This window comes from Aulonocara stuartgranti, assembly GCF_965226115.1.
Source record: "Aulonocara stuartgranti genome assembly, chromosome: 1".
In the NCBI taxonomy this organism is placed as follows: Eukaryota; Metazoa; Chordata; class Actinopteri; order Cichliformes; family Cichlidae; genus Aulonocara; species Aulonocara stuartgranti.
This window is the reverse complement of record NC_138939.1, coordinates 22,569,541-22,587,500: the sequence shown is the minus strand read 5'-3', so window position 1 is coordinate 22,587,500 and position 17,960 is coordinate 22,569,541. Positions and strand designations below refer to the sequence as shown.

The 17,960-nt window shown below is 43.1% G+C and overlaps 2 protein-coding genes across 2 annotated transcripts in view; both read left to right on the top strand.

Annotated features, from left to right (window-relative positions):
* LOC309703837 (uncharacterized protein) overlaps nt 1-17,960 on the top strand; it is a 435,129-nt gene that overhangs the window by 113,915 nt on the left and 303,254 nt on the right. The gene's annotated exons all lie outside the window — the stretch shown is intronic.
* igdcc3 (immunoglobulin superfamily, DCC subclass, member 3) overlaps nt 1-17,960 on the top strand; it is a 70,458-nt gene that overhangs the window by 44,499 nt on the left and 7,999 nt on the right. The window contains exons 8-13 of the mRNA XM_082534059.1: nt 12,306-12,553; nt 14,666-14,830; nt 15,102-15,290; nt 15,501-15,605; nt 17,391-17,526; nt 17,675-17,885. Of these exons, the coding sequence (XP_082390185.1) occupies nt 12,306-12,553; nt 14,666-14,830; nt 15,102-15,290; nt 15,501-15,605; nt 17,391-17,526; nt 17,675-17,885 (1,054 nt within the window). The remainder of the gene's footprint in view (nt 1-12,305; nt 12,554-14,665; nt 14,831-15,101; nt 15,291-15,500; nt 15,606-17,390; nt 17,527-17,674; nt 17,886-17,960) is intronic.

Genomic DNA, 17,960 nt, shown 5'->3' with positions numbered 1-17,960 from the left:
TTTCAAAACTGGAACAAAGTCGCAGGCTAACATTAATATTTATTGAAAAAAAATATAAGATATAAGAATGAATCTTTTCTTATGGACTCAAACACGTTTTGCTGAAAAACTGAATATGGAACAAGCAAAGCTTAATACTAAACAATATATATATTAGCTGTATAATACCAGCAGGCCAGCTCTAATAGTAATTTGGTATGGCTTCGCGGGCCAAATGTAATTAGGCTGCGGGCCAACTTTGGCCCGCGGGCCAGAGTTTGACACCTATGATGTAGTGTGTTTTCTGGAGGTCCTAAAAAATATATATGGGATCAGGCAGAATTTACCTGCTGATCCAAGCTAAAACAAATGATATATAATGATATGCAAATTCATTCAACAGCTCCGGGTAGCACAATTATTCTGTTTTCACAGATACGTACATATATATAGATATATTCAGAGGCTATCAGATAGTGTAGGCTTGAGTACACAATGCAACATACCTAGGAGAGAGATTTTAATTAATGTGTGTGGTCGGTGTAACAGTATATACACACACTGCCGACTCTCATGATGCTGACCTTCAAGAGCAAAGAGGGAAGGAAGGGGAATCGATTGTGCATTTCATTCATACACACGCACACACATTAATCAAAAAGCAAGTCTGTATGTGCAAAATAGCCCCACGGTGCATGCCATCATTCATTTTGCACTCACACATAATCCAACATGACAATTCACAAGTGTGATGCCCTTTACTCCTCAGCCGCACGAACGCTTTTCTCGCCAAATGCAGGAAACCGACGAGGCTGTGTCGGCAATATGCGGTGATGTCAGAAATAAGCTGATTGGCTGCTTCTGTAAACACGCGAGGCGTGTGTTCTTCCTGACACAACCCAACAAATGTGACACCACGGACACACACTGCCAGCATTATTATGAAGCCCCTTCATTATTAGTGTTTGCTGGCCAGCCTCCTGTGAAATATGCTATCCTGGTTATTTAAACCCTCTCAGAGTTGGATCATTATACATTGTTCTTACATCACCAAAGCTGCCGTGTGTGATCCCTCGACAAACACAAGCTGTGATCTCCGACAGTTTAATAATTGAGAGGTTGAAAGTCAGCCTGTTTAGTTTTACTGCAGTGGATGAAAATTAAATTCTCCCTTGTGGTAAAAAAAAGAGAAGAATGACAAAAATCATTAAATTTTAATCATTCAGATCGACTAACAATCCTTTTTTATCTGTTTAGAAAGTTATGTAGTAACTAAAAGAACATTTTCAATTGTGTGTGAGAGGCGTGGTGTATTTTCAAATTAATAGCCAACATCTGAAGGAACAGGGCACCACACAAACCTGGTCATTTTGTAGCAGAATCCTTTCAAAGGGTTTTTTTTTTCTTTTCTTTTTTTTTTAACTTTCTTTCACCAAGACCTGCCTTTCTTGTTTGCAGGCCCCTCTCTGTGCCCCACATCCCCCTTTCCTGCCCACTTTACAGCGAGCTCTGGCCTGAGCATTGGCCTTGAACTCTGACCTCGCCTGTAATCAGTCATATCCCTGGGCCCTTCCCTCCTCTCAGGCCACAGACAGCTCATCACTCCTCCCCTCCACCCTTCCCCGCCTCTTCCTCCTGTTCTCTCTTTGTCCCCAGACTTTTTTCTTCTTCTTCTTCCTTTCACTCTCACTGAATCCAGAATGGCAAAGCTGGCTTTTGATGGGGTGCTGCTCGGAGACAACGGAGAGTAAACACAGCCTTAGCAGCTGAACAACAGACCCAAAGCCCCACTGTCAGCTATCCCCCCCGGTCCACAGCCTTATCTGTCAATCTGTGAAGTGACCTTGAACTGATGAGTAAATGATGGTGTCAACCTGTCAGGACGGGACAGCTCAGTTCAGGAGCTCCAATGAGACAAGCAAACAGTCCAAATTTAGGCCATACACCTCCCGTGTGTTTTCAACTCTGTCACTCGCTTTTCCCCTTCACATATGTTTGGATCGTTGGTGAGGTGTTGCTTATAAATACAGACCGATCTATTTGAAAAGAAACTGAGTCAGAAAGTATTTGAAGATGGCGAAGGTTTCAAAGGTTTTGATTTGAGTAAGCTTAGCATTTACCGCTGCCATTCATCAACAGTGCATCTATAAAACAAGTCATTTTTAATATTTCTCGACAGTGGATCAATTTGTAACACTGCAGGGAGTAATGGATCAAGAAGACGGAGCAGCCACAGTGAGCTATTAGATGAAGAGTTACAGGCGTGAGGCTGCACACCTCCAAAGTCCGATCACAGCTGCTTAAAAAACGACCACACAAACTTTTCCGTTAATTAAAAGTTTCCTTTTGCTGCATTCAGTTTTCTGTGCTACTGAACCACATTTGCTGTTAGAAAATCAGTCGGTGCTGAAAACCTTGACATCATTAATAAAGAGGGCATGCCACTTGTAAAACCTTTCATCAACTTGTGTGCACTTGATCAAGATGGCGCCGAGTATGGCAGCCTCGTCGCGAGCTCCCCCAAGCAACGGCTTTCTTCTGTGTTTAATTTTACTTTTCCTTTATTTTTTCACGAGCAGCACTTGTCTCCTTGTGTACGACCGACAAACCTTACTGGACATAAAAGACGGTCTTTCTTATAACTTTCCGGAGTTCAAGTTTTGCAACACGGACGCTCCGTTTGCAGACCCCCATTCATCTCACCTGAGACGCCTTTGTTCTCTGGCCCTGGAGGCCGCAAACGCCGACGCAGAGGGAGAAGATCTGGCGTTCTGGTTCGACTGAGACGGCGCACTTACAGACCACCCCAGTTTATTACTGGCTAATATGCAGTCTCTGGAGAACAAGCTGTGCGAGCTTCGGGCACGGATCTCATTCCAGCGAGAGATGCGGGACTGCTGCGTGATCTGCCTCACAGAAACCTGGCTATCGGACAAAGTACCGGACTCCGCAATACAACTGCCGGGGTTCTCTGTGCACCGCGCGGACAGGTCACAGGATCTTACTGGGAAAAGCAGAGGCGGTGGTGTGTGTTTCATGATCAACAACAGCTGGTGTGATTATGCGAACGTGCACCCGGTCAAATCCTTCTGCTCACCGGACCTGGAGTACCTGATGATTAAGTGCCGGCCATTCTGGCTACCGAGGGAATTTACAGCAGTGATTATTACGGCTGTTTACATTCCCCCACAAGCCGACACTGACCGAGCACTCAGGGAACTGTACAGCGCGATCAGCAGCGAGGAAACCGCACACCCAGAGGCAGCGTTTATCACAGCCGGAGACTTTAATAAGGGAAACCTGAAGAAAGTCTCACCAAAACTCCATCAACACATCCTTTTCAACACACGTGGAAACACCTCTTTCCGGGATGCGTACAAAGCCCTCCCCCGCGCCCCATTCGGCCAATCAGATCACCGCTCCATCCTGCTCCTGCCCGCCTACAGGCAGAAGCTGAAACAGGAAGCTCCAACCCGGAGGGCGGTGCACTGTTGGACGGACCAATCGGAGTCTGCGCTGCGGGACTGTTTTGATCACGCGGACTGGGAAATGTTTCACGTGGCCGCCAGAGACATTGATGAATACACAGACTCAGTCTGTGGATTTATCAGGAAATGCGTGGAAGATGTCGTCCCATCCAGAACAGTCAAATCCTTCCCAAATCAAAAACCCTGGATTAACGGAGATGTTCGCGCGGCACGGAGCACCGCCTTTGCCTCCGCGAACACATCGGACTACAAACACGCACATTACCAACTCCGGAAGACAATCAAAGCAGCCAAACGTGAGTACAGGGACAGGGTGGAGCAACAGTTTGACAACCCTCGGAGTATGTGGCAGGGACTAAACACGATCACAGACTTTAGAGGGAAAACCAGCACACCGCAGACCACGGCCTCTCTGTGTGAGGATCTAAACGTATTCTACGCTAGATTCGACACAGCGAACACCATGAGACCGGACAGTGTGCGCACCGCGGATGACGTCAGTGCGCACACTGTGTCTGAGGAGGATGTGCGGAAGTGCTTCAGGAAGGTGAACGCACGCAAAGCTACTGGTCCGGACGGGATTCCTGGCCGCGTCCTCAGGTCATGCGCGGCTCAGCTGGCTGGAGTGTTCACGCACATCTTCAACCTTTCCCTCTCTCTGTCTGTAGTCCCAGCCTGCTTCAAAATGGCCACCATCGTCCCTGTACCCAAATCCTCCACCATCTCCTCATTGAACGACTGGCGACCTGTAGCCCTGACCCCCATCGTAAGCAAATGCTTCGAGAAGCTGGTCAGGGACTTCATCTGCTCTGCACTACCCGACTCACTGGACCCTCTACAGTTTGCATACCGCCACAACAGGTCCACTGATGATGCCATAGCCCTGACACTACACACTGCCCTGTCACACCTGGAGAAGAGAGACACGTATGTGAGGATGCTGTTTGTAGATTACAGCTCAGCATTCAATACCATCGTTCCCTCGAAGCTGGACAGGAAACTGCAGGATCTAGGACTGAGCAGCTCCCTCTGCAGCTGGATCCTTAGCTTCCTGTCTGACAGACGCCAGGTGGTCAGACTGGGCAGCATCACCTCATCCCCCATCACACTGAACACTGGTGCTCCACAGGGGTGTGTACTGAGCCCTCTCCTATACTCACTCTACACCTACGACTGCACAGCCACTAACAGCTCCAACATCATTGTGAAGTTTGCGGACGACACTACAGTGGTGGGTCTTATCACCAACGGTGATGAGACGGCCTACAGGGAGGAGGTCAGCGCCCTGACCCACTGGTGTCAAGACAACCATCTCACCCTCAATGTCGCAAAGACAAAGGAGTTGATAGTGGACTTCCGGAGGTGCAGAGAAGTACACACCCCCATCACCATCAACGGCGCTGCTGTGGAGAGAGTGAGCAGCTTCCGGTTCCTTGGCGTACATCTGGCTGAGGATCTTACGTGGTCAGTACACACAAACAAAACAGTGAAGAAGGCGCAGCAGCGCCTCTTCTTTCTCAGGAGACTGAAAAGATTCGGCATGAGCCCCCGCATCCTCAGGACCTTCTATCACTGTGCCATTGAGAGCATCCTCACTGGATGCATCACCACCTGGTATGGCAACAGCACCGCCTACAACTGCAAAGCTCTCCAGCGAGTAGTGCGGTGCTCTGAACGGATAATTGGAGGTGAGCTTCCCTCCCTCCAAGACATCTACAGGAAGCGCTGCCTGAGGAAAGCGGGGAGGATCATCAAGGACTCCAGTCACCCCAGCCATAAACTGTTCAGACTGCTTCCATCAGGAAGGAGGTTCTGCAGCATCCGGTCCCGTACCAGCAGACTGAGAGACAGCTTTTTCCATCAGGCCATCAGACTGCTGAACACGTCATAGACACCTCAGCTTCACTACTGGAACTTCAACATTATGCACTCCACACTGTATATAAATGCCACTTGTTTTGCACATATTCAACTCTGTATATTTTATATATTTTATTATTATTATTATTATTATTTTTATTTATTTATTTTTTTTATTTATTTATTTTTTTTACTATTTAATTTGTAAAAATGTGTATACACACACACACACACACACACACACACACACACACACACACACACACACACACACACACACACACACACACACGTAGGAAAATATTTAGTATACACATCCAGAAATGCATACACTATTATATATTGTACATATATTTATTAGTTTCAGGTTGGCCATTCTTGTATTTTGCTCGTTTGTGTTGTTGTGTTTGCACATCTCTGTTGCTTGTGGGGCTCGCACACAAGAATTTCACTCGCATGTGCTGTGCCAGTGTGCCTGCACATGTGATGTGACAATAAAAAGTGATTTGATTTGATTTGATTTGAAAATGGGAAAAAGTTTCTTTTAATGTGTAGAGATAGGAGAGTTGTCCATATATGAGTTCATATAAGCAGCATCAAACCTTGCAGAGAATTTCTTCAATAACTAATACAGTTTCCTGGAATGTTTTGTTCCTCTTGGTCTTTACAAATACTTGTGACGTAGTTATCTAAACATCCGCCATCTGTCACATCATTCCTCAGCAGTGATCTGATACAAAAAGCAATGTGATTTAGATTTCCAGCTGAAGCAACAGAGAGAAAAAAAGACCTCAGAAACGAAACATCGTGTCACTAAACTGTCAAATGACACTGAGGCTGAACTAAAGACATTAAGCCAAAATTAAATGCAAGACATTACGTGCATCAGCACTGAAATCATTATACCTAAATTAACGTCAAACAGTACAAGATGTGAAATGAAAATTACATATAAGTTATTAGTAGTTGGTTCTTATTAATAGCTGGAACATCTGGAAAGTGAAGTGAAGTGAAAGTGATTCAAATTCCTGCAATTATTTGGTTTGTTTTTAAAGAAGTAAAATACAGACAAATAGTTAAATTTGACCATTTTCTGCATCAAGTAACAAAAAGCGGAAATTTTGCGGCTTTTTTATAATCATATAAATCATCAAGTTTCTTGAAGATGTTTCACCTTTTTTTTGGGGGGGGGAGTACAACACATATAGGATCAAAGTCGACTGACTGTGCCCCATTAACTAACATCCCTGCTCTAAAATGTCTAAAACATCTAGAGCTTTCCTCCTGGAAGTTATAAAGCAGGTTTTGACAGCAGTTGTGGAATTTCACAAGTGACCAGCTAACAGCGTCCATCCATGTGTTCATGAAATGTATGTGTGAGTGCGTGGGTGTGTGTGAATTAGCATACATGCAGCTGGACGCTACTGTACCTCCTCAAACAAGCGACTTCTTGTGAAATTTCGCTGCCTTCCGTTCTCACACTCATGGGGCGCATCCGGCCGCGGTGGCATTGAGTAGGGCATCCCTGGGGGCCTCTTTGCTGCGTCTGGTCAGGCTGCTTGTCTGCAAACACTCCATCCATCGCTGATATGAAAGGCTGTCAGAAACGTGATGGTTGAGTAGCGAGCTGAGGGCTGGTGACTGCTGCCACCTCAGGGGTCAGAGGTGAGATTGGCTCAGAGAGGCTGCAATGCAGAACACCTCTTTGACCTGATAATTATACAGATTGAGTCCACCTGGCAGCCTGGAGCGAATAATGACTCTTCCATCTCGCGGCTTTCTCTGACCCAGATTAGAAATCTCCAGTAACAACACTTCAATTTTGAAAAGGAAATGGAATAATTCAGTTCTTTGTCCTACCTGCTGACCCAGAAGAGGCTCGCCTGACCTTAAAAATCCATCTGCATGAAACGCACTGAGGCTGGCGTGATGTCAGTGTTGCTGAGAACTGAAATGCCACTTTGCTCATGTTCCCTTTCACCAATCTAGGAGGATACCTGCAGTACTGTGTAAAATTCTTAGTAATATAGGGAGTGCAGAATTATTAGGCAAGTTGTATTTTTGAGGAATAATGTTATTATTGAACAACAACCATGTTCTCAATGAACCCAAAAAACTCATTAATATCAAAGCTGAATGTTTTTGGAAGTAGTTTTTAGTTTGTTTTTAGTTTTAGCTATTTTAGGGGGATATCTGTGTCTGCAGGTGACTATTACTGTGCATAATTATTAGGCAACTTAACAAAAAACAAATATATACCCATTTCAATTATTTATTTTTACCAGTGAAACCAATATAACATCTCCACATTCACAAATATACATTTCTGACATTCAAAAACAAAACAAATCAGCGACCAATATAGCCACCTTTCTTTGCAAGGACACTCAAGAGCCTGCCATCCATGGATTCTGTCAGTGTTTTGATCTGTTCACCATCAACATTGCGTGCAGCAGCAACCACAGCCTCCCAGACACTGTTCAGAGAGGTGTACTGTTTTCCCTCCTTGTAAATCTCACACTTGATGATGGACCACAGGTTCTCAATGGGGTTCAGATCAGGTGAACAAGGTGGCCATGTCATTAGTTTTTCTTCTTTTATACCCTTTCTTGCCAGCCACGCTGTGGAGTACTTGGACGCGTGTGATGGAGCATTGTCCTGCATGAAAATCATGTTTTTCTTGAAGGAGGCAGACTTCTTCCTGTACCACTGCTTGAAGAAGGTGTCTTCCAGAAACTGGCAGTAGGACTGGGAGTTGAGCTTGACTCCATCCTCAACCCGAAAAGGCCCCACAAGCTCATCTTTGATGATACCAGCCCAAACCAGTACTCCACCTCCACCTTGCTGGCGTCTGAGTCGGACTGGAGCTCTCTGCCCTTTACCAATCCAGCCACGGGCCCATCCATCTGGCCCATCAAGACTCACTCTCATTTCATCAGTCCATAAAACCTTAGAAAAACCAGTCTTGAGATATTTCTTGGCCCAGTCTTGACGTTTCAGCTTGTGTGTCTTGTTCAGTGGTGGTCGTCTTTCAGCCTTTCTTACCTTGGCCATGTCTCTAAGTATTGCACACCTTGTGCTTTTGGGCACTCCAGTGATGTTGCAGCTCTGAAATATGGCCAAACTGGTGGCAAGTGGCATCTTGGCAGCTGCACGCTTGACTTTTCTCAGTTCATGGGCAGTTATTTTGCGCCTTGGTTTTTCCACACGCTTCTTGCGACCCTGTTGACTATTTTGAATGAAACGCTTGATTGTTTGATGATCACGCTTCAGAAGCTTTGCAATTTTGAGACTGCTGCATCCCTCTGCAAGATATCTCACTGTTTTTGACTTTTCTGAGCCTGTCAAGTCCTTCTTTTGACCCATTTTGCCAAAGGAAAGGACGTTGCCTTATAATTATGCACACCTGATATAGGGTGTTGATGTCATTAGACCACACCCCTTCTCATTACAGAGATGCACATCACCTAATATGCTTAATTGGTAGTAGGCTTTCGAGCCTATACAGCTTGGAGTAAGACAACATGCATGAAGAGGATGATGTGGACAAAATACTCATTTGCCTAATAATTCTGCACTCCCTGTAATGTTACCGGGGTCTTTGGACAATACCTGCTATTTCACTCGTTTTCAGTCCATTCCTTATACAATTTTTAGAGGAATTTCTTGTTGTTTGTTAAGCCATTTAACACTGACCCCTAAACCATAAGTCACCCTAAAAAGGGCACCTTACTCAAAGGATGAACCTGCGTTGTGTCTACACATAACAACCAAAACAAATTCTATCTTAAAGCACAAAGCACAGGACGAGCCTGTCACAAAACACATAATTTGTTCCCATCTATGCGACTCTATGAAAATTGTGAACAGTAACACAGTTTGTCAGACATGGTGTGCAGCATGTCCTTTAAAAATCTGATAAAACCAGACAAGTGGAAAACAAAAGAAGAAGTGGCCTAAAAAACTGATGAAGGGTATCTGAATAAGCAGCAAAGACCTGACACAGGACCTAACAGATGCATCTGGCTCTTCAGTTGATCCATCTAGTGCTGGCTGTCAAGAAGCCATTCTTAAGGAAGGGAAACAGGAATAAAAGGCTGAGTTTTGCCAAATTACACAAGAACTGGACAGAAAATTAGTGGCAATAGGTGTGATGGCAGCACCGTGGCAGGACGGTGGCATGGTGGTTAGCAGTGTTGCCGCACAGCAAGAAGGGCCTAAATTCCACCATCAGGAATCCATCCACCATCTTTCTGTGTGGAGTTTCCATGTTCTCCCTGTGTTTGCCAGGGTTCTCCCCGGGTACTCCAGCTTCCTCCCACAGGCAAAAGACATGCAGTTAGTAGGGATAGGTTAATTGATCAGTCTAAATTGTCCATACGTGTGAATGTGGGAGTGAATGGTTGTTTGTCTCTGTGTGTTAGCCCTGCCACAGACTGGCGACCTGTCCAGGGTCTACCCTGCCTCTCGCCCTATGTCAACTGGGATAGGCTCCAGCGCCCCCCGCGACCCTAAAAAAGGATAAGCAGAAGCAAATGGATGAGGTCTGATGGAGTGATGAAATTTGAAACTTTGAATGTCAGGAGTTATTCCTAAAGACCAACCAATAAGTTACAGGAAAGCTTGCCTAAGCGAGTTCATTGAATAATAAAGGTGATCACATAAAAATATATAGAGTTGTTAGAACTGTTAAATCACTACATCTATTTCCCATTTTTCCTGCAAAATATAAAGAGAAGAGGGATAGTTCAAGATTGACTCATTACTTTCTAATAGCCCATCTATATTTTGATTTCTTTTCCTCATAGCAGCATTGTGAGGAAAGGTTATTTAATATAATGCTTCCTGTTCATCAAAGAAAAGTCACATTCTGCTGTACCAACTCATACAAACTGGAGTAGCGGGATATTGCAGTTTGCATTCAGTTTCCTCGCTTAAAGTTAAAACACAGCGTGAGAGCCACAAACCCGACAGTTTACTTCCCTTTATCTGGCAAATGCTTCTGAACTCGAGAAATAATATGACCAAGGGGTGCACCATCTTCAAGGTATAGCTCAGTCCATTTCATATTCATGTTTTGTTCGGCATATATTATACTTTAAATACAGCAGAAATGGCCTTGACATAACAATGACATGAAGAAATGCTTTACACTGCAGTGCCTCATTTCCGTAGTATGTTAAATGTTTTACTATTTATTTATTTTGCTTGAAGACAGGCAGAATGTGAAAAGTGGATTATGTATTCTTGTCTAAAAACACCTACACAACCTACACATGTACATACATAAGGTAAACACATGCACACACACACAGTGCTCCCCTATATTTATTTTATAACTGAGGACAACCCAGGTAGGAGGGAAGCGATAGAAGTAGAGAAAAATGAGGACAAAGAGCAGCGTGTCAGAGGTTTGATAGAAAAGTGTGTGCGTGTTTGTGTGTGTCCATAGGTAGAGTTCACATGTGTGTATGGAAATGTCACAGTTTATACCGATGTGGGCAAATTTGATTTTTTTGAAGCACTGATATAAATTTATCTACTGCCATGGGAGATTCAGTTCATGATGAATCTAGTATGTGCTCCGCATGATTGAGGACCTTCTGTTCTTACTGCTGCTGCCTGCTGTCTGTGCCACAAATCACTTTTTCTCTCACCCAGCTGAACACAGTAACTCGTGCTCTTGACTTTATGTCACAGTCATCTTTTGTTCTGTGTGGTCCTTACCAGGAGAAAGATATACTACATTAAATGGATTTATTCAAGCATGAATACCTCTTGAGACTTTATTTAAAAACACTACTTTTTAGTTTATGACATATAAAGACTTCAGTCTCGAGGTGCGCTGGAGCCTAGCCTTGTCTAGACATTGCCCATCAGAGATGCATGTTACTGTATAGATGGCTGATGTTTTCAGCTAGCAGCTTAAGCACTCTTTAATCTACCAGCTCTCTTGGACAAAGACATTACGGTGTGCTACACTTGTGTAATGACAACTTTAAAAAAAATGTTCCAACGTTATTCTTGCAATTTATGTGTGTAAACTGTCAAAAGTTGGTTTTGAAAATTAAAATTGTGAAACTAAGTAGTAATGTTTGGACAGCAGTACAGAGAATACTACACAGTGTTGGAGCAAGACAATTTTTATAATGGTGGGGAGGTTGAGCTCATTTCTTGCATAGAGATGAGGTAAAACGCTACAGGAAAAACAGTTTTTGTATTTTGGGGTTTTCTTTGTTAACACTCGCTCTTATTTAATATACACGATTTACATTTTTTTCCTTTTTAATTAGTGAACCGTTGCTGATACTGTAAAGCTCATAAGATATTTACAATTTTAAAAGGTTCATTGTTTAAATGAGTACATGAAGGAAAAGTAGCTGTAGAGAAACAGTTCTGTAAACAGAAAGTTCCAAGGAGAAAACCAGTCATTACCACTGGTCTTGTGTGGAGGTCAGACTTTATAGTCTGGTTGCCATGGCCACCCCATGGGTCTGCCCCCGATGCTATAATTAAAGAGGATATGTTGTTGACGCTGTGAGCAGAAAATTTCAAAATCTAAACTTAAAAATGTTTGCAACTCCTGTTTTTTTTTTTGTTTTTTTAAGCCAACATGGGCAGTTACTTTCCCCAGATTTTAACAGTTTTTGTAGCATTTCATCTAAACTTCAAATATGTGAGTCACATAATACAGAACAGTTTCTTTCTTACAGTTTGTAAGAAGCATTACTGCTATCACTGGCACTGAATCAACGTGATAGGTTTAAAGGCTAAAGAAGGCACCTAAATTCCTCATAGTTAGAATTTAAGGCAGCGAATTCACCTGCTCAAACACGAGGTGCAGCTATTGCACTGCTAGTAAAGCAATAGTAAGAATCTTATGTTCCACATTTGCACCAGAGAAACTAAACTTCCTTGTTTCCTTTCTTCTTTCCCACACTCTCTGCTTCCTGCTTCTCTCCTCTGCTGCTTCCACAGCACACTGACAATATATGGCATCAGTCAGAATGACGAGGCTATCTACCAATGCATCGCTGAGAACAGCGCGGGCTCTACGCAGGCCAGTGCCCGCCTCACGGTGCTCTGGGCTGATGGACTGCCTGGCGTTCCCACCCACGTGGAAGCAGAGGCCCTCTCCCCCACCACCATACAGGTGTCCTGGAGGGAACCTGATAAAAACACTCAGGACATCATCGGTTATGTGCTCCACATCCGCCGGACCTCAGGTGGGGCTTCTTGAAGATCCAGATACAGTTTAAAGCAAAGCTTTAGTTAAAACAAGTGTGACATGATGTCAGTGTCAAAAGGCATGCCAGGTGAGATGAGAGGAGGCAGAAAAAACACAGGCCTCTTAACGTGGAATAAATCAGCTCTGAAAGTAAATAAGTGTTTGAGGAGCCCCATGACATTTTCACTGAAGAATTAGGAATGGATGCGGCTAAATTCATTCGCATAACTACAAATGGCAGCAAACAAGAGAACGCTGCCACACTTTCATTATAATTCAATTATGTAAATAAGCTGCTACAGTAATGAAATGATGAGGAACGGCACTGACACAGGCAAAGATGGTTCTGAGGCACAAAAGCGATTTGTAAGCACACACACGCACGCACACATCACTTCAGGCTAATGCTTTACTTCAGTTTATTTCATTTATTTATCACGCCACTTCAAACTAGCAGCCATCGTTGTAACAGTCATACAAATTATTGGTAAGGTAAAACCCTTCATTAGTGGTAAGCGCAGGTTTCTAGTAGTAGAGTATGAGGGATGTCAAATCTCATGTGTAGTTTGGTGTGTCAGACTTTGGAAGAGTTATCGCGTCAATATTAAATGAGAAACAAGAAACAACGACCAAGGTGATATGGTGCCTATGGAAAATTCATGTTTTAGTATTTTACACTGAATTACCTTGACACATACTTTTGTTTAAAGATAAACAAAGAGGTGGATCCAAGGTCTACAGAAAGGAAAGAAATCAAAAAACAACAAGAAGCTGTTTTCACATGTCAGCTTCATAATATTTAAGGATAATTTGTTTTTGTGGTGATTTTCAGTTTTCCTTTCTCACAAGATGCAACCAACACACACCTTGAATCAAACTGTTTGCAAAATTCAACAACGTGACCTCAAACCTCCAGGGAGAAATCAACTTTGCAAAATTGTAGATTAGCCCTTTAAAGCCTGAACCATGAAATAAGTGCCGGAGTGTTTATTAAACCTTCTCACAAAAAATTTCCATATATGAGTTTTAATTTATAGCATATTTGCTATATCTGCATTTTATTTGTGATGTACACATCCGGGACAGAGAGGAAGGCTAGTTTGAGCTTTGAGTCCAGGATGCCATTTACGTGAGAAGGGAAAGACCAACTCAGAATCCACCATTGTAGGAACATTGTAGGTTCACCATCCTACAATGTTGTGACTGTTCTCTGCAAATAGTCAAATAGATCATGGTCATTGGTCAATAATCATGACAATTTACTTATTAAAGGTCATGAAACCGACTTTGCCTCAAATGGTGCCAGTGTCGGCTGTTATGCACATGTACTGTTTATAAGGTGGGGAAACCTGCACTGAAGAAGTCACTTGGATGATGAAAAGTGTCTCCTATTGAAAATGCTACGTCCAGATGAACAGAATCAACTTAACACTCTGTGTCAGGGGGTTACAGACTGACTGATCTCTGATCCCCAACTGTTTTGGATGTTTACATTGGTTCTCCGCTGTCAGTTGGTGTCTAGAAAAGTCCCTACATGCCTACTTGATAAATGCATGTGTCATTTATTTATTTTCTTTACCTTGTGGGTATGGTACAATTAACTGTGTATGTTTTTACTTGTTTTTATGGGGAGACCATTGTAGCACCTGCTGATGTTCCCCTCAGTTGATCTATTAACTGATCATTAAGGGACCTGGGAGACGACTAATAGTATTTCCTGTAATTTCCTCTCCAGCGTGGCGTGGCCCAATGGATTGAGGGCTAGATGTAGATAGTGGTTATGGTTGGATGAATTGCTGAATTAAAAGCAATAAAATGCTTTAACCCATCCTGAACAACTCTCCCGATTCCTCCCTCCATCTTCTTATGCCGCCCCTGCAATTCACCCTGAGGCCCAGAGCGATACTAAATTAGCTATTAAATACTGTAAATGCTTTGATAAAACCCACTGAAGTGGGCAGTAAGCACAAGTGCTAATAGAAACATATTATTTTCCATTTTTCTTCCTTTTCCCAATTATGTCTTTCCTATTTTTCTTACAAATCGTTTCAAAATTTGGCTCCTCCTTTCTTTTATTCCCCCTCTTCTCCCTCCACCCTTCTTCCTTCAGACCCGGCGGAGATGGAATACGAGGAGGCTGTCAGTAAGGTCACGCTGCAGCAGATCATCCGGGACCTGGAGCCCTCCACCAATTATACCTTCTATGTGAAGGCCTACACATCCCATGGGGCCAGCAAACCTTCGGACAGTGTCACAGAGAGCACTCACGGAGAGGGTGAGTTGGCGGAAAAAAAAAAAATTAGAAATATCAAGACTCCCACAAGATTTGTAGCACAGGTAAAACACACGATTTCACCTTAATTATTGCAGAACATCCATAAAACATAAGACAAATTGGGCTGCTCTCATTGCTTTATATTTTAGAGCTTGTTCATCCTGAGGAAAAAAGTAAAAATATTATTGCTCACATTTTATTTTTCCCACACCTGATCAAATTTCTGATAGTTGTTTAACTACTTTGGCTTACATTTTGTTTTGTGTTGCAGTGCCAGCTCCTCCTTCCCTCTACACAAAGGTGGTGAACGGTAGTGTTGTACAAGCAACATGGGAGTCTTCCTCCAAGATGGGCCAGCCTCAGGGCTTCAGACTGTATTACAGGAGAGCGCACACACCACTGTTCACTGGGCCCATCGCCTTCCCTCGCAACGTCACCCAGTACAACATCACTCATCTGGGTGAGACATGACAGCTGACTGTATCATTGCTTTTATTGGTAATTAGCGTCACGCGTCGTAAGCGCTGATGAGCGGGCCTGTGATGCAGAATGGTTTGTTAATGCACTTTAGTGGGTTTACATAGTTGTTTTTGCCAAGAGCTAAAAATATGTGTCACTAACAGCTCGTGGTGCTTAGTTTTGATTGCTTTCTTTGTTTCCTTTTGTTCAGACTCCTCACTGGTCTATGAGATAAAGTTGATTGCTCACAACCAGCATGGAGACGGGAATGCCACCATACGATTTGCTTCACTTCGGGAGGCAGTGGCCAAATCAGGTGAATTTTTCTTTATCATTTTTCCATCATTTAAAATACAGTCATCTTGAAATGTGGATATATGGAAATGTACAGTCTGCCCACATTTCCATATCACGTTGTCCAAGGACAAAAAAATCTCAGGAAGACAGACAGTGGAGAAAAAAGATTATAACAATACACCTAACAAAAAGGAAAATAATAAACTGAGAATAATAGAAATGCATTTATTGTTTCATTGGAAAAACAAAACTGAAGTTTGAATCAAATACTATGATGTGAATTAAAAAATAAATCAAATATTATCATCATGCACATGATGATGTATGGATTAGTGAGATGGCGCTGTCCCACAGGTCATCTGATTATCTCACCAATGTCTATTTCCAGAGGTGGAGAGGCTTCCCATATGCATCATCTCTATATATCATAGACTACGTGTCCACGGGTTTAATCCTTTTTATATTGATTGATTTTGTGAGCCTGATGTGATAAGTCTTTCTGACGGTATTTAGGTAGGATGAAAAATATTTCAAGAAAAATAAATGTTTGCCTGGAAATGTAAGAAAAAAGTAATGAATGGCGTGTCATTCCAAGATGGGTCAGCAAATAAGACAAATCCAAAACCAGGACTCATGATCTGAATCCCAGAATGAACTGTCGGAGTGGAAATAAATGGTTAAAGGTCATTTGAGAGAAGCGAAGTGTCTCTGAAAAACTTAAATGTTTTCTTTATTGGATCTGCATTTTGAGTTAATGCATTTTGAACTACAGGATTTAATCTTTCAGTGATGCCAGCGAGAAAAACTAGATCACAGAGGGTCTGTTTGTCTAGTATATTTATTTAGAAAAAGTGTTTGCCCAATATTAATGTAGAAAATTGAAAAGTCCTGGCCAATCCTGCAATTTGGATCTCTCGAGGTGTGCTTTTTGAATACAAGAGACTAATGTACTACAAAGATAAAGAGAAATACAGTTATATCACGCCTTCCTTTGATCTTGCTATAAAAAGAGTATCTTTACTGGGGCTCTCGCCTCTTTCTCTTTCTCCCAATCTCGTATCTGTCTGAAAGTGTAGACTTTGGCCTACACAGGCTCATCAAATGATTTCTGCCCTCTGATCCTCAGTATGGCGCATATGAGCTGACATACCTGACTCACTTCATCCTCACTAAAAATGATTCGCTGGGTTTTTTTTTCAAGTATTGCTGCTGCATTTCTATCGTTCCACTTTATCTTGGAAGAAGTGGACCTTTAACACAAAAGGTCTGCCCAGTGTGGGCTGCAAGATTCTACGAGCAGTCTGGGGAAGTGTAGTGAAGGCCAAGCAAATCTTGCATCATCTAGCATGCTGTGGGTGTACATCACCAAAGCCATCCTCCACAAAGTTGTTTCTCTGTTACTTGGATTCCAAGTTTAATCTTTATCAGACTGGTCCAGGACTTGAGGCATGGTTTAGCTGAGATGACAGCTCGAAAAACCCAATAAATCACAAGAATCATCACTCAAAATAAGGGCTAAACGTGGTTGGAGTACAGTGTGGATTTGAGCTAAATATGACCGTATATCGATCTCACAGAAGAGATGTCTTTACTTGTTGCCACTACCCCTTATACCGCTGCAGTGACCCACCAAATATGGAAATATTTTCACACCGCTACACACTGCCCACATCAATACGGAGCATGAAAGTAGATTAGTCTCACATAGCATCTTTTGTATCAGTCAAGTTGACCTTCATGCCACATAAACAGTCCAAGCTCACCCAGCTGTGATGTGACCGTGTTGTGTGCAATATCTCCTCAGTGTTGGACGGCCCGTGCGACTGTGTGAAAGATGAGCAGGGCAAAACATCCACCACGGGCATCATAATCGGCATTCACATCGGCATTACCTGCATCATCTTCTGCGTGCTTTTCCTCGTCTTCAGCTACCGTGGCAGGTCAGAACTAGCACGACGTGCACATTCATGCGGCAGTTAATGGTGCCAGTGAAATAACTTGCCAATAGTTGCTGTTAAAGGGTCTATTTCTATCGTGTGTATAGAATCAGGCAAACGTTTAATGTGTGCATGTTCGTGTAATCCCCAGATTAATGATGTGTAAGACAGTTCAGGCCACCCCCCAGGCAGGGAACGGCGCTGCTGTGGACTCTTCTTCGTCTTCCCAGGGAGCCTCTGGGCTTAACGGGGCTGCCAGAAGAGAGATGGAGGTCAATGGCAGCGCGGCGAGGAAGAAAGCGGTTGACAGCAATGAGCTCGAGAGCCTTTTCATGCAGCCAAACACAAGAGAAATGTGCATGGTAGGTCCTCAGAGTGAAAAGAGTGAGGAAAGCTATGTTAATTAAAGGAAAAAAAGTATATTCTATCTAAGCTGA